General features: G+C 33.2%; 1 protein-coding gene across 1 annotated transcript in view; it reads right to left on the reverse strand.

Moving 5' to 3' along the window:
- Window positions 1-3,017: 3,017 nt before the first annotated feature.
- The window catches only part of LOC145263843 (uncharacterized), a 649,003-nt gene continuing 635,604 nt past the window's right edge, over window positions 3,018-16,416 (reverse strand). The window contains exons 67-71 of the mRNA XM_080120917.1: window positions 14,698-14,954; window positions 11,043-11,140; window positions 7,077-7,428; window positions 5,536-5,729; window positions 3,018-3,698 (exon numbers count right to left, since the gene is read on the reverse strand). Of these exons, the coding sequence (XP_079977043.1) occupies window positions 3,631-3,698; window positions 5,536-5,729; window positions 7,077-7,428; window positions 11,043-11,140; window positions 14,698-14,954 (969 nt within the window). The 3' untranslated portion in view covers window positions 3,018-3,630. The remainder of the gene's footprint in view (window positions 3,699-5,535; window positions 5,730-7,076; window positions 7,429-11,042; window positions 11,141-14,697; window positions 14,955-16,416) is intronic.

Genomic DNA, 16,416 nt, shown 5'->3' on the forward strand with positions numbered 1-16,416 from the left:
TACAATTAGAAAATAGAATTCAACTATATAAGGATGAAAAAAGAAAAAAAAAAAAACCTTAACTAAAATTGTTAAATAAAAACAGGGATCATCAGTTGTTGACCATACTAATCTAAAAAAAATAAAATATTAATAATATATATAAGTAAATTTAATGATAAGATTATAAGATCCATTCTGCGATTTGTTAATTAGCATATAAATTTTATGAGAATAAAAATGCATAAAAGCTTAAGTACGTTTGGTACCAGACAGGCATGTAGATATAAGAGGAAGGAAATCTTACGATACATATCCAAAAACGCAATATATAGTCTAAAGAAGCTTTGAGCAAAAATATAAATATATATGTATATATAAATATAAATAATGGAGTCAGAGATGGTTTCGTGGCCAGGTTCAAATCTCCCGACCAGCTGTAATCGTAACCCTACACTGATGATTCCTAAAAGGATGAAGCACTAGTATTTGTAGGTATTAAAAAAATAATTATAGTAATAATTATGTCAGCCCCTTTAAGAACTCTGTTCTTATTGTTGAGCACTTTAAGTTGAAATTAAAGTCGGTCACTTAAGCTTACAAGTGCAGATCATGTCATAATCATAAGATCACTCTAGCCACCTAGACATTTATATAAATTTCAACTGTATTTCTCGCAGTTAACATTGGCCGTGTGGTTTGTTCCTTACTAATGGAGTCAGAGATGGCTTTGTGGTGGGGTTTGAATCTCCCGACCGATTGTAATCGTAACTGTCTGCACTGATGATTCCCAAAAGGATGTCTAAGTATTAAAAAATAATTATAGTAATAATTAAAAATATATATATATATATATATATATATATATGATGTTCTGCTTAGAATAATAGAAGGACAGAGGTAGAAGAACCAAATCATTCGATCGTACATTTTTATCGGAGGGTAAGTATGTTCCTTCCCAGTCAATTTTTTAGAGTTAGGTGGTATGTATATATTAATAATAAAACTTTTACAGGAAATGAAATGATGAAAATGATGGGGGGGGGGGGCATATCAGGGCATTGTTGTCGTTGCTGTCATCATCATCGTTATTAGCAATATGTGGGAGAGGGGATCAGATCGGAAGGTGGGAAGCTTTTTTTTTTTTTTTTTTTTTAATATAATTTAAAGTTATTTATCATTTGTATTTATCACAGAAGCAGATCTCTAAGGCCAGCACAGAAAAAAAAATATGGGGGGTAAGGATGGAAAGTGACTTGACTTAAGCCCCATTTCTTCCTCCCCTCCCCCCAACTCCCCATGATATGTCCCCCCCCCCCCCGCTTTCCGAATCTATCATACAAATGTCATCTTCATACCAATAACAATACAGTTTTATGCTATCTCCTGAGTATACAGTTTACAGAAAAGAAAAATGGCTTTTTGAAATCTACATATATACAGATAGATATATCTATATACATATATACACACACAATAACATATACATATATATTGTGTGTAAATGACGACATTAGCTGTCACTTTCAATGAAATGTGTCTATATACATACACACACACACACACACACACATACATGTGTGTGTATATTTTTAGAAGTGGACTAGGCAGTGCAGAGGGCGAATAAGTATTTTCTTTTAAGTTAAAACTAACCAATGGTCAATTGGGTAAATGTACTGGGACTTTTTAAAGCTGACCCCCAGCAGTCAGTGGGAATCGAATGGTTTGACAAGAATGGAGAATATGTAACAATTAATGATGACGGCTTTCTGCTTTTAAACCAAAATGAGGAAATGGAAGGCAATGTTTGCGGACAAAAGAGAATGGAACTGCATAACCATCTGCTTTCATATATATATATATATATATATATATATATATATATATATATATATATATATATATATATAGGATGAGTCCCGGAAAACGGATAGTTTTAGAATGCTCCTTAGGTAAGGGATAGGGAGTGAGGAAGGTAGTCTTTAAACATAGTGTTGAAATATTCGCAGAAGTTTGTTTTCACTAAAAACATCCATTTCTCGTGACTCACCCTGTAATATATATATATAAATAAATAAATAAATAAAAGCTTCCTCGCCTCTTGGATAGAGCACTTTTGTTAAATGATTTCGTCTGCTGCTTACTTAGCGTAATGCGAAGCTCTTTGTAAACAAACAAATGGAGCACGTTTAAAAGTAACGGTCGAATGTTTCTGAAAAGAAATTTGAAGATTTCATTTTCAAGTGCAGGTCCCATAGGTAGCTCAGATAATATAGTTGCTGACGATCAACTAAATAGTTATAGGTTCAAATCCTGGCTTGGGATGGCTAGACATACTGATGTGCTGTGATACAGCGAAACAGTAATCACAAAAAAAATTAACTCCTCAGAATCGGAACAAAGCCGATTCAAAATGGCAGATCTTGCAAAAACAAATTTCGAATTGAACTTTATTACAATGATAAATTGTTACAAGGGCGATTTCATGGTGAGACCCGACCGCCAGAAGCATTTATATATACTTATATAATTGAATGCAATTGCATTGAATTTGAACTTGCATTCAAGTCATAATATGCTTCTAGGGTATTTGGATCCACCATGAATCTGCAGTAAATTATTATGATAGACCTTTTTTTACGTTTTAAAAATTGTTATTTATATATATATATATCTAGAGAGTGATGCTTCTTTTTGTTTTTGTTGTTTTGTTTTGAGAAACAATGGATTCCCCCTGTAAGGGTGACGTGGAGAATCCATAGTCGAACCAAGGATTGCACAATTTTCAGTCATACGTCTTCTGCTGAATGTTGATTGAGTTCAGAAATTTGGAATCAACGTTAAGATAAGCAGAAGGTGGCTATTATTTCAGTTTTATTCTCCTAGGTGAGTTGCACAACTATCCTACTCTTTAATCCATAAGTGGAAGGGGCGGGGGATGTATGGATTCATACTTTTTCCCAAGAATCTCTGACATAATTCAAACCCAGCACACTGAGCCCACTGTCTGTATATGTGTTGTGTGTGTGTGTGTGTGCATATATATATATATATATATATATATATAAATGACACATTTATATATTTGAAAGTGTTTCCTTTTTCTAGACTAGTTGCTCTGCCAAGGCTTTAGGGTCTTGTTTACCCTACTATTTCAACCATAGCTGATACACACAAAAAAAAAAAAAAAAATGTTAGCGTTTATTTGTTTAAATGGTTTGAAGGATAAAATAAATGCAAAAGGAAAAATCTAAAATTGAAAAATCCTTCTTGGCATTTAGCTCAACAGCTTTTTATCAAGAGTAAAGTTTACTACATTTTCAACTTCAACCTTGATAGAGCTCTTTTAACAGGCGAAACGCTGAGACGGATTCTCCAGTTTTTTAAATATCCCATTTCAATTTTATCTCATATATAATGTATGTATGTATATAAAAATGTGCTTAAACTACAGAGGCTAGCGGTTAGCACGAGGTCAAAATAATGCCAGGGACTTACATCATCAACAGAACAAAATTCACTGATTCAGTAATCGTATCAGTTCGTTCATTTTGTATCTAGAATGTAAACATACATTATGGATTAATGATCTGACGTTGTGTCTTATGTAATGAGAAAAGATTAGCCGGGATTTGTGGTCAAATACAATCATCATAGATCTAGATTCTTGTGAAAGCCAGCATATTTCCGCCGAGGTCTGCGTCGCTCATTTTCAGGTGCTGCAAAAGATAAAAAGAAAACAAATCAGAAATGGTTGCTGCAACTGTTTGCAGATTTTTGTATTTCATTTTATTTTCAATCTTTATACAAACAGATGTGAGTCGCCAATGAGAAAATAGCTGAATTTCCCAACCTGGGGAGCCACGATATTTGTGTGGAGAGAGGGCAGTGTAAAAAAAAAAAAAAAAAAAAAAAAACAATTTGGAAATGTGATAAAAAAAACACATTTAGTATAAGAAACAGTGTTTTCTTTTGTTTTGTTTTTTTTACATAGGAGTCACCACTTATCAAGGCCCAGAGGCCACTCGAGGATAAGGGTTATACAGTGTACAGTAGTCAAAGGGATAATATTGTAGCAATCGTTAGTAATGGATATTTGGTAAATTGGATTACTTAAAAGGGGGGGGCGGTTCATCAAGGATTTGTTTATGTTGGACTTGAAGACAACCAAGTTGTAGTCAGCTGGGAAGCAGGTAAATGGAAGAGAGTTCCACAGGCATGCAGTTCTAAGTAAGAAGCTTTGTTCATGGAATCTATGCTTTGATTTAGGCACAGATAAAGAGTGTGGAAGATTATTGACAGTGGTTTTAGCTAGACGAGCGTTTTTCATGAAAGATTGGCGAGGGGAGACCAGAAATTGGAGTTCAGTCGAGCACTTGTCATGGAAATAACGATAAAACAAAGACAGGCTCGCAATTCGCAATGTCTCTTCTGTGGGAAAGAGGTTGCAGGGAAGAGAAAAAAGAATTCCCCACTAAGCTACGAAATCTATTTTGAACTCTGTTAAGGCAGAATAAGCAGCTCCTGCCCAGAAGTGGCAACAGTACTCCATCCTTGGACGTACTTGGTTTTTATATAGATACAGAATTGCCTCAGGAGTGAGATACCATTTTTCCAGCGACCTTGGCAACAGATTTGATGTACATGTTCCATTTCAGATCAGGAGTTCAAATAAAGGTACAGTAAAATAACTTTCTTCAATTTTTTGTGTTTGATATTGAAGCAATAACAGGATAAAAGTTTCATCAGCATAAATGAATAAGAAATAACTTAAGTGAATAAGAACTTTCCTTGCAACTTCATTATAGTGTATCGTACGATATAATCTTGTATTTTCAAACACAGGCATTTCAGGGAAAAACATTATTACATACTTAACTGTCATGTTGAAATTAGTATAAATTCCAAAAACTACAACAAATGGTCCAGTAGATGTGCTAGAGCTGATTTTCGGAAAAAAGCATGCAGTATATCGATGAAAAGCAAAATCGCTGACTCGAAAAATAGCGTCATTGAATTCTGCACAAAGCAACTTAAACACAGTTAGCTTCCCTGTTTTAAGTTAAGCAACCCCTGTTTTTCGATCTTCTAAAGAAACAGTGTCTTTGCATAACCTGCATCGCACAAGGTATGTTTCACCGTCACAGCATTCACCTTCCTTGACGTAGCAATCCTCTTCTATATCTTAGTCACTCTTGAAATTCTCTTCACAGCATTCACCTTTCTTGACTCAGCTTGTTTTTATTTAAATAAAAAAAAAAAAAGTCAATTTAAACAAAATGTTGAGAACTCACAACCATAAAAACCTATAGCAATTCAAATGGAAATTCATTTTTCTGGATAAAAAAAAAACAAAAACAAAATTACCCCCCCCCCTAAAAAAAAAGTCCGCTAAAATATGGAGAACACACATCCCTGATCGAACACTTCCCAAAATTCCAAATTCGATCATACCGAAGACAGATATTATTTTTTGAGCAGAATAAAAACAGGATTGACAAGAGGATGGACGTATGTACTTGTAAGAAATTTATATCATTGAATTTTGGAATTTACCTTCGACACGTTGGAGTAACTGCGCCACGCGATTATGTGTTATTTCGATCGAATGTAGCAAATTGTCCACTGATGTCGAATCCTCAGGATTTGGTTCATCTAAATTGTCGGGATTTGGAATGTCGCCATTGCTTGGACACACGTTTGCAATCAAGGCACTTTCGGACGAGCAAGCGGAAGAATCATTGGCAGCTCTACAAAGAGAAACATAAATTTTTTTTTCAAGAATTTAATTGAATTAAGTTATATGAGTGTATATGCTCTCCGCTTATCTCAGCATTGTTTTCAGTCGCCCTGGACTCATCCTTGCCACTGGACTCAAAGAGTGCCGATTCAGGAGAGGTGTGTTTGGTGATTGTGCAACGCTTGCCTCACAATTACATGCACAGTGCCCCCACAGAGGGTATCCTTTGTCTCTTTCATGTGAACAGAGGCATCAAATAGTTAGTGTTAAAATTTGAAATAAATGTTTTTCATATTTATTTAGTGTGGCATGAAATACCTTTGCCTTTCTCTGGGGCTCCATCGTGTTTTGAAGTTTCGGAAACTCTGAGCTAACGTACTTTCTAACTTCCAGCATAGCACTACAGGAAGTGATGACAAGGCAAATCAGTTCCTTCACTTTTATTGTTCTTCAGTATTTCTATTGTGAATTGATTTATTCAAATTCAAATAAAATATAAGAAAAGGACATTATCGAAAAGTATACAAGAAAAGTTAACAAAATTTTACAAATAAAAATAACACAATTAGTCTTTGTTTGCACTTTTAATAACAAAATTAAAAAAAAAATGTTTTTATTTTATTTGAAATTTTATAAATGTTTATGAAATTATAAAAATAAAAGTTGTTTTTTTAATTTAAAATATTATTATTTTTTATTTGAATTTATATAATAAATATATGTTTAAAAAAATAATAAAAAAAGTTTTTTTTATTATTTTTTATTTGAATTTATATAATAAATATATGTTTATGAAATTATAAAAATAAGTTTGTTTTTTTTTTAATTTAAAAAATTATAATTTTTTATTTGAATTTATATAATAAATATATGTTTATAAAATTATAAAAATAAAAGTTTTTTTTTTTTAATTTAAAAAATTATTATTTTTTATTTGAATTTATACAATAAATATATGTTTATAAAATTATAAAAATAAAAGTTTTTTTTTTTAATTTATAAAATTATTATTTTTTATTTGAATTTATATAATAAATATATGTTTATGAAAGTACCAAAATAAAATTATTGAAATCAATATAGAAATACTGAAGAACAATTAAAGTGACGAAGCTATGTCGGAAATTAGGTAGTGACTTAGCTGACTATAACAAAATATCTTTTTCAATACTGACCAAGACCACATGATTAACGCAATGGTCAGTGTTGAAATCAACCACTGAACTTCAGACAGAGACAACAAGTGGATGATCCGTCTGTGCAGTGAACACACAGGTGCAGGTTTAAACCTTGATCTCACGTAAATTTATAAAACATACAATGATGTTTATGCATAAGAAATTAATGCTACACTGACCTTTGACCCTGATTAATATTTGGATGATCATAAGACAGTTGTACAGATGGAAGCCTCTGCATCGAACTCTGCGAGTGACTAAATTCTTTGGTAGGGGGCGTCATGAACCGTGACCGTTTTGGATGCACCTCAGCAGAATTTGTGTTTGGTGTTGCAAAGCTGCCACCATTTTCCAGTTGCGTGGCATTGAAAGCGTGTGGACTCCGTGTGGTAGGTTGGTTTGTAGGCAATGGGTTTCTTACAGGAGGAGGGAGTCCAGAGTTCGGAAGCAGCCTCTCGGTGGGTGATAAGTGGAAGTGTGGAGGAGATCTGGTCGTGGATGAAGAGGAACTGGATTCAGAGGCTGTGTAGCCTAAAATGATAGAAAACGGAAAATCCACAATTATAGCATTTCTGTCAAAAGAGAAAGATCTGTATAAGACAACATGGTGAAAGAATTTACTACAAAAGTCCAGCTTTTCGGGTTGAGTGAGACATCATATATAATGGTTAATGCACTAGACCATAATACATATGGTCTGAGGTTCAGATCCTAGAAACAGTCAAGCGACGTTGACGAAAGGTAGGACCTTGAAACACGCATGTTCGTAGATTACTGTTTTATAAGTAAAATAACAAATAAATAATATTTGTTTACGTCCAAAAAATATTTCAAGGTTGAAGACGCTATTAACTGTATTATCATTAAAAAAAAAAAAAAAAAGAAAAAAATCGACATATAATATATATACCAGCTGGACACCTGGCATTGCCTGCTCATACAATACGCTTAAACATTATATTTTAATTTATGCAGATTGTGTATGTATTATTATAGAATCAATCCTCTATTGATTATTATATATTACAAGAAATAATTTGCCCAATGATCTAATTCACCAAAAAAAATAAATAAAAAAATAATAATGATAATGTAATTCATCAAATTCTGTCTGTGTTTGTTTACAATATCATGTCAGCTGATATTTGGGCTTGACAATGAATACCCTGGAAAAGTCACTTCTGATTAATGTTTAGTTTTAAAATATGGAAATGAACAAATTATTTACGGTGATTTTGTACCTCTTATTTTATCGTGAATTGAATTCATTAATAAGAAAAAAAATATAATGGTGAGGTACTCTCAGGCTTGAACAGGGGATCATTTGGTCTGTAGTCGAATGCTCTACCACTAAGATATTTCTCCAGATTATAATAAATCTTTTTTTTTTTTTTTAAGGAAGAATTGATTTTCTAAGATTTTATTATCTCCTTTGCCAGTGTAATGTAAAATATTCCCCTGTAAAAAGTTGGTTGGTTGTTTTTGTTTTACGGCATATCAACCGTTTTCAGATTATTTAATGCCGAATCCAAAGATTTTGAAGGAAAATTTTTTAATAGAATATATTTGTTGTTTTCAAGTCGGTTTCTATTTAACCCATAGTTGGGACCCTAACAGGTACTACAACTCTGGGTCAGAGTGGACCTGGGAGCAATGGCAATTAAAGAGTGGCTCCATACTCCCCAAAGCCCACAAGCTGGGGCCTCACCACTGGATATAGTTTAAGGTCATATCCAGGACCCCTGTAAAAAGTATCCAGTTTTTTTTATCTATAAGAGAGAAAAGTTATTTTTAAGATCAGATTTTTTTCATTGTGTGTGTGTGTGTGTGTATGTTTAATACTGGGGACGAGGGGTGGGAGATTTTGCCTGGTCATAAAATATGCTTAAATATGATATTTTAATTTGTACAGATTTCATATATATTTTTATAGAATCGTGATTTCAAAATTTAAAAAAAAAAGTATTCGGGTGCCATCAGCTAGAATCGAAACCAAAAACAAAACTGTAGAGTTCAAAACTGGTGACGTTACTATTGTACCAACGTGACACGTATGTGAACCGATTAAAAATTAAAAATAAACTAAGATGAATATACAAAATGTATATAACGTTTTTTTTTCAATTTTGACCCATTTTTGACCCCTTAAAAACGATTTTAACCGGCTAAATACCCATAGACGAACAGTCCATAAAAAATCCAATCATTTGAGACCCCTAGTGCTGCTCTGTGACTTTTAGTTTCAGAAGACATAGAGTTTTAAAATATGGAGACAGACAGACATATCGCATTATACATTTATCGAATGATTGGATTTGCCAAACCTCAGGTTTCATGGATCAAACACAGCTTAACGTATTATTAACATTTTTAAAAGGTGTTTCTTTTTTTTCTTTTTAGAGGCAGCAAACTTTAAATTGACAATTCTATTTTCTTTAATTGCAGATTTGGCAACTATCGGTTATTTTGAGCTCAGCTTAGTTTGGCAATTCATCATGAAGAGACCGACACCTAAACAGCGCTTGCAAATTGTGCAAATTTATTTTATTTTCATTTGATGAACAAAATTTACATTCAATGAATGAATGATTTTAAGAAATTAACCTGTCAACTGGCCACCTTGTTCATGCAATTTAACCCCATTAGATTATTTTCCTTGTGGATATGTAAAGTCCAATGTCTATGCTGATAAACCAGTCATAATAGACCACTTGGAAGACATTTGATGCAAAGATTTTGTGAAAATTGGACCTCTAGTTTATGCCATATACATATAGGCTTGAAATTGTAATTAAATTCAAAATGTCAAAAATTAATTTTTGAAATAAACCACATATTTGTGCGATAAAAATATTTTTTGTGATTTATTTTAATTTAAAGTTTGTAAAAATAACACCTTTTCATTAAAACAGGGTACATGCATTTTTTTATTGATGCACGCTAATGTGGACCCTTATATATATATATACCATTAAAATGCTGATGAGTCGCAAATCACGAAACATGTGTCCATGGATAATTAAATTAAAAAAATATATATATTATTCTGCGCCTGGTGAAGTGAAAATTATTTCCCAACAAGCATTTAGGTAAAAATGAATTTTATGTAAATCACTGAGTTCGTGCAGAAAGTATTGCAAACAAAAATAAACAAATGACAAAATGTTTTTGGAGTTTGACTGTGTTTTTTTTGGGTTTTTTTTTTTACATGGGGATCACCACTTATCAAGGCCTGTAAGCCACTCGGGGATAAGGGTTATTTTGTGTACAATAATTGATGGGATAATATCGTAGTAATAGTTGGTATTGGAGATTTGATAAAGCATCTTACTTAAGGGGGCGATTAATCAGGAATTTGTTTATGTTGGACTTGAAGACGTCCAAGTTGTAGTCAGGTGGGAAACAGGCAAACGGAAGAGAATTCCACAGGCGTGCACTTCTAAGAAAAAAGCTATGTTCATGGAATCTACGTTTTGATTTAGGCACAGATAAAGAGTGGGGGAAATTACCGACAGTGGTTTTAGCTAGACGGGTGTTTATCATGAAGGATTGGCGAGGGGGGGACCAGAGATTGGAGCTCGGACGAGTACTTGCCATGGAAATAACGATAAAACAAAGACAGGCTCGCAACGTCTCTTCTGTGAGAGAGCGGTTGCAGGGAAGTTTGTATGTAAAAAAAAACGTGAGTAATTGATCCAAAAAAAGGCGATAGTTTTTACGATGTCAATACATGAATTCAAATTAAAAACAAAAATAAACAAGTTGTGAATTTTTGAGATGAGGGCTGATTGTTTATATTATTTGTATTGATCAGACTATTGTTCTCATCTTATTTGTAGAAAAAAACACAGTACACCCCCAAAATTTCAGCAATGGAAGGGAGATAATCCCCTATCGATCTTTATTAGAGTTGCCTCCCCTTTGTAAACCAACTTTTTCACAGATATGAAACAATAACCATAAAATAGAGACTAACTCAAAGAATATGAAAATATCTACAGTTAGTAATTTTTCTCATTTCTTTTCTAAACAACAACCAACAAGGCCAATCTGATGGAAACGTTGCACAAATAACACTCAAGATGAGAACAATAATCTGAGCAATTCAAATAAAAACAAAAATAAACAAAATCATATTTACTAACCTGATGGTTGTTGGTTTAGTGCCGGTGGTCTAGGAACAAAGGACGCAGGTAATGGGATAGCACGCAACTGCTGGAAATTCCGAACCAAAAACTTCATGCTGGAAGAAAACATTATATCGATTAAATCTGTTTAATAATAAAGCAGAGTATTTTCATGGTATATCAACCCTTTATTTTAGTATTTTGGTTTAATTTTGTTTATTTAATTAATGTGGTTATTAATATATGATTAATTCAACATAAATTGCTATTTTTACGCATCAAAAAAAATGAAAGCTAAAACCGATAATACCTATAAAATCACAACCTTGATAGTGCATATGTGGAATTAAATTTCCTTTGAAATCTTTTCTATCATTAATCTTGAATGGCAAGCACCACTTAACATGGATTTTACGACTAACCCTAAGTTCGAGTGCTCCATCTTTAAAAATTCTTCTTTAATTCTGCCACAAACCTTAACTTTGAATACAGAATTTATCTCCTATATATAAAAAAATAGTTAACTACTCAAAAACACTAAAATTGCCTTGAAGTAGGGGATCATTTCACATTAAATTCCGATGTGAAGCTGATCCTCCACAATCCTGGCAAAGTGGACTCAGGAGTAATGGCAATTAAGGAATCGCTCCATACTCCCCAATGCCCACAAGCTGGGGCCTCACCATTGGATATAGTTTAAGGTCATATCCAGGACCTAGTCGATACATGGATACATGTGAAAGAGCACAATACACGTCATTTTCTAAGCTACGGCACTGCTTCATGTTAATTTGCAACAGAGTTGAAAAACCTGATTCACAAAGATATGTTGGAACAAATGGAAGCACAGATAGTTATTTCTGTCACTTTTGAGTAGTAATCACATATCAGAGGCCCAAATTCTGTCATTGATTTCTCATTAAACATATCTCTTATTCCCGAATCACTTTTTAGATCCAAAAACTCATCTCAACAATCATCGGGAACTTTTTCATCTATAAATCAGTTTAAAATTCACACCCTTTCAACCCCAAAATTCACCCTTTCAACCCCATTGTCTACGTCTTCAGCTTTTCCATTTCAACCCACAATACATTCTAAAATAATTGTAGTCTTTTTTTTCCCTGACAAGTTTTTCCAGAGTGTTCCCATGTAATCGCCTAAATAAAGTAGAATCTAATTATTTTGTTCAAAGAGGGGCGGGAGGTATACCGAAGATTGTTAATCTACAAAACCTTTTTTTAAACTGAATATATTAATTGATACGTCTTAACTTTTTTCTTGCTTTGTAATAATGTTATCACGTGTCAACACTTGGGACCCACACGTTGTATGCAGGCAGTTGCAAGGAAACAAACACAAGTTAAGAATTCGCCTCACTTTTTTTTCAGTTGAAACAGCAGACATTTGTTTACAAGTGCTTTCCAAAATAACGCCTTGTCTCTTATATATTATTTAATTGGAATTCATTATTGAGATGAGCATTATTTATTAATTTTTTATTTATTGTGGATTCTTATCCTCATCTTTCTTAGTTGATGTTTTCACAATGTTTCGGACAACTATTCCTCTGGCGTTCGTCAGGTGTTAACCGCGACGGGATAGGAACTCCGAATCTCCTAACTGCATTCTCATCAATTACTGCTTTCCATAGTTGTTGTTTTCTCACCACGTTTTGGCCAAGTAAGCCTCTGGCCGGCTTTGGGTAGGATTGAAACTGGTATCTTCAGACAATTCTCACCTGGAACCATAGAAATTCAATGTCTCTATCCACTGCGCCACGGGCCACGGTTTCAATCCTACCCAAAGCTGGCCAGAGGCTTATTTGGCCAAAACGTGGTGAGATGATAACTATGGAAGGCAGTAATTGCTGAGGATCTAGTTAGGAGATTCAGAGTTCCTATCCCGTCGCGGTTAACACCTGACAAAGGCCAGAGGAATAGTTGGCCGAAACACTGTGAAAACATCAACTAAAAAAGATGAGGATAATAGTCCGTCTTGTCTCCTGTTCAAAAGTCTTCTTGTACTCCAATATGCTTAACAAGACCATACCGTGTCAAACATGTGGTACTCTGTCTTTGTCTGGCCATGTTTAGGACATGTCTTTCCTTGACGCTCTCAGCCCATGCGTGTTACACTTCTACTTCTGTCCTTTTTTTATAATCTTTTTCTTTCCTTCTTCCTTGCTTGACGCACACAACTCAAGTCATTTGCATACATCGACAATTGTTGCTGTCATATGCACGTCCCAAGCTCAGTTACAGTTTTTAAATTCGTTAAAATAGATGTTTGTGAAAAAAAAAAAATTATTTTGAAGAAATAAACAAAAACATAGCCGTTAGCAAAAGAAAGATTCCAAGTCTGTGAGGTGGAGGGGGGGGGGATAGAGAAGAGCCATTCTTTGATAAAACACTTCTACCTTTCTTACCGATATTGGGAATCGTTCGTTTTGAAGTATGTGGCAAGCAAAACAAATCCAAGACTGAGAAATAAAAGGACAAAAACATAGGACGTAACAATTTAGTAGAAATCACTTTGTTTGAAGAAGAAAAAAAAATCGCCTTTTCTGGATTAACAAAAAAAAAAAAAAAGTTGAAGTCTTATATCTTGAAGTCTTTCATCCACAAGGCTAGATTGTTCTTGTTCCATCAGTCATGAAGAAGTTTTAACTAATTCTTATTATCACTTCTGTACTTAAGATCAAACCATTAACCTCCAAAAGATGGTTACTTAAAACTGATTATTACTTAGTATTTTTATCCATTGCGCTATGGGACCATACTAAGAATGCATAGAATAAAGAATTAATTGTACATGATCATGGCTGACAAAACAAGAACAATCGACTTCTGTGGATTAAATAACGGGTTTAATTGAAAATTCCATACAGATTCCCAAGTTTGACAAGATGCATCTGAAAAACGTTGAAGGCTACATTGGCTGAAATGTTGCGTGATGAGAACAGTAATCTGGATAAGGTGCTTGTTCAGAATAAGAATGAAAATTGAAAAATTGGATTTCAATTTAAAACTATGTTATCTACTTAATTGTCATGTCGAAATTAGTTAAATACCCAAAATTTATGAAAATGATAAAGTAGAAAATTAATTATTAATAAAAAATAGTTTAAAAAAAACAAATTGCAAATTATGCTTAAATAATAAACAGACAAGTTTTTTTTATAATAACAGGGAAGATAGCTGTGGTCTGTCTTGTTACATTTCTTCAAAAAGTAATGGTAGATCAATGGATCGTGAAATCATGAAAATACATGTTTTATGTAATAATGCAGAAATATATGAGGTGTCTTCAATAAGTTTCCAGACTTTTTTTTGTACAGGTATTTAAAATTGTCATAGATGCTTGAAAATTCAGTATATTATTGCTAGACATCTTATGAGATGACTGACCAATTTTTATGATTTCAAGTTCAAATGAACAGCTTCAGCAGGAATTGGACTACACCCTACTGATTGTCACAGTTAGTGATTTTTAAAAATGCAATCAAATTAAAATTTGCAGCTTTCAATTTTCGTTCTTATTCTGAACATGCACCTCGAAAAATCCAAAGCAACCACCAAATCAAAAGAATCAGTTCTTCTTAACATGGGCACGTAGATACCCTTCCTCCCTCCTCCTCATTAATTTCAGATGTCATAACTCTTGGACTTACCGGCAAATAGCAATTGCTGCTCTAGCAACGCTGCGGAACATGGTTAGTGGCCGTCGGCAACCAAGTCTACCAGGCTGACGTGGCTCCATTTCTTGCAGGGTTGAATTGTCGGTAGCTCCCATCTGAGTGAGAACAGCCAACACCGTACGTTCACTGTCCTGAAACCCTCCTAGAAGCACTAGAAGGTAATTCTTTTGGTAAATTAAGGCTTTCCGAAAAGTCTCAGCACGTATGTACTTTTGGTAGAGGCTCTGAATCTGAAAATTAAAAAAAAAAAATTTTTTTTAATCGTAAACAGTAAAAAAAGGCTTATTAAGCTCTACAGTATCTGGGTAATGAACTAATTACTACTAATAATAATTTGTAATAGCCATTGCAGAACGATGATATATATTACAATAGAAAAATGCGAGCATGAAAAGTAATATAATTAAGCTTACACATGGAAAAGTAAAGGACTAGTTGTTAAAACTGGAAAAGAAAAGGACAAGATATTCTAGTAAAAATATAATGAATTTCTAACTTAAAATATTGCAGCATTAAGAATTGATAATATAACGTTATAAATTGAATTAAAAATTTTTTTTTAATGTTATAAATTTTTAAGTTATAAATTTATTATATTTTTTACTAGAATATCTGGTCCTTTTCTTTTCCAGTTTTAACAACTAGTCCTTTACTTTTCCATGTTTAAGCTTAACCATATTACTTTTTATGCTCGCATTTTTCTATTGTAATACATGATTTTTTCCAGGATTCCAATAAATTCACTTGTTCTTTGTTTAATTTCAGTCTTATTTTTTGCCCCCATAAACATATATGTAATAACAATGCACGGCACTCGTCTGCTTTCAATAAAATCCCCCCAATTTTCTCCCTTTCATGCTTTCATTCTCTATGTTTCACTTGCTACTTCTCTTTCCGCGACAGCAGTGAATTAGTGGCAACAGTAGTTGCTGAAGCGATGTGGTTGCTATCGAAGCCAGTCATAAAAAGCGTTGCTCACCTCCTTATATATTTTACGATTTTGAACACCAGAAAATTCATCATAACTTTTATTTTATCAAACAAAAATTGAAAAAACAAGTTTTCACAATATAGCTGAGAAGGTGATTTATAAATTGTGATAATTGTTTAAAATTTGGTTGAAAAATGAGTGAGCGGTGAAACTTTAAAGCAGTTCTAAATGACTAAAACTGCCACTTAATCATGTGTTTGAATGATATAATATGTAATCTTTGGCCTTTTCACTTGAAGCAAAATGTTCTCTTATTACACCGCACCTTTTCTGTCCTCAGCCAGACAATGAGAAATCCTTTTAAACTGGGGCAATTTTTATACATAAGCAATAAGTATGAACAAGGCAAAATTTTTAAAAGTACATAATTTTATTTACAAATCTTTCTATAATTTTTTATACTTTATTTAAAAAAAAAAAAAAAAAAAAAAAAAACTTTTGCTATTTGCTTGACTCCCCACAAGAACAAAGTTAAATACAAGTTTTTAATGTAGGAAACAAAGCGTATTTACAAAATAAAAATGCATTTAAATAAATGGATGTTGTGCAGAGATGGTACCACACAGTTTGAAACAGGTATATGGGGCATTCTGGATTCAAACAAAAACTAAACAGCGTGGAAGGATTTATCTTAAAGGGCAGGAAAGATATTGATAGAACAATGCGAAAGAGAAAAGTTTTGTAAATAAAACTGTATTTAA

This window comes from Euprymna scolopes, chromosome 39 (genome assembly GCF_053919585.1).
Source record: "Euprymna scolopes isolate OS-2025 chromosome 39, ASM5391958v1, whole genome shotgun sequence".
NCBI lineage: Eukaryota > Metazoa > Mollusca > Cephalopoda > Sepiida > Sepiolidae > Euprymna > Euprymna scolopes.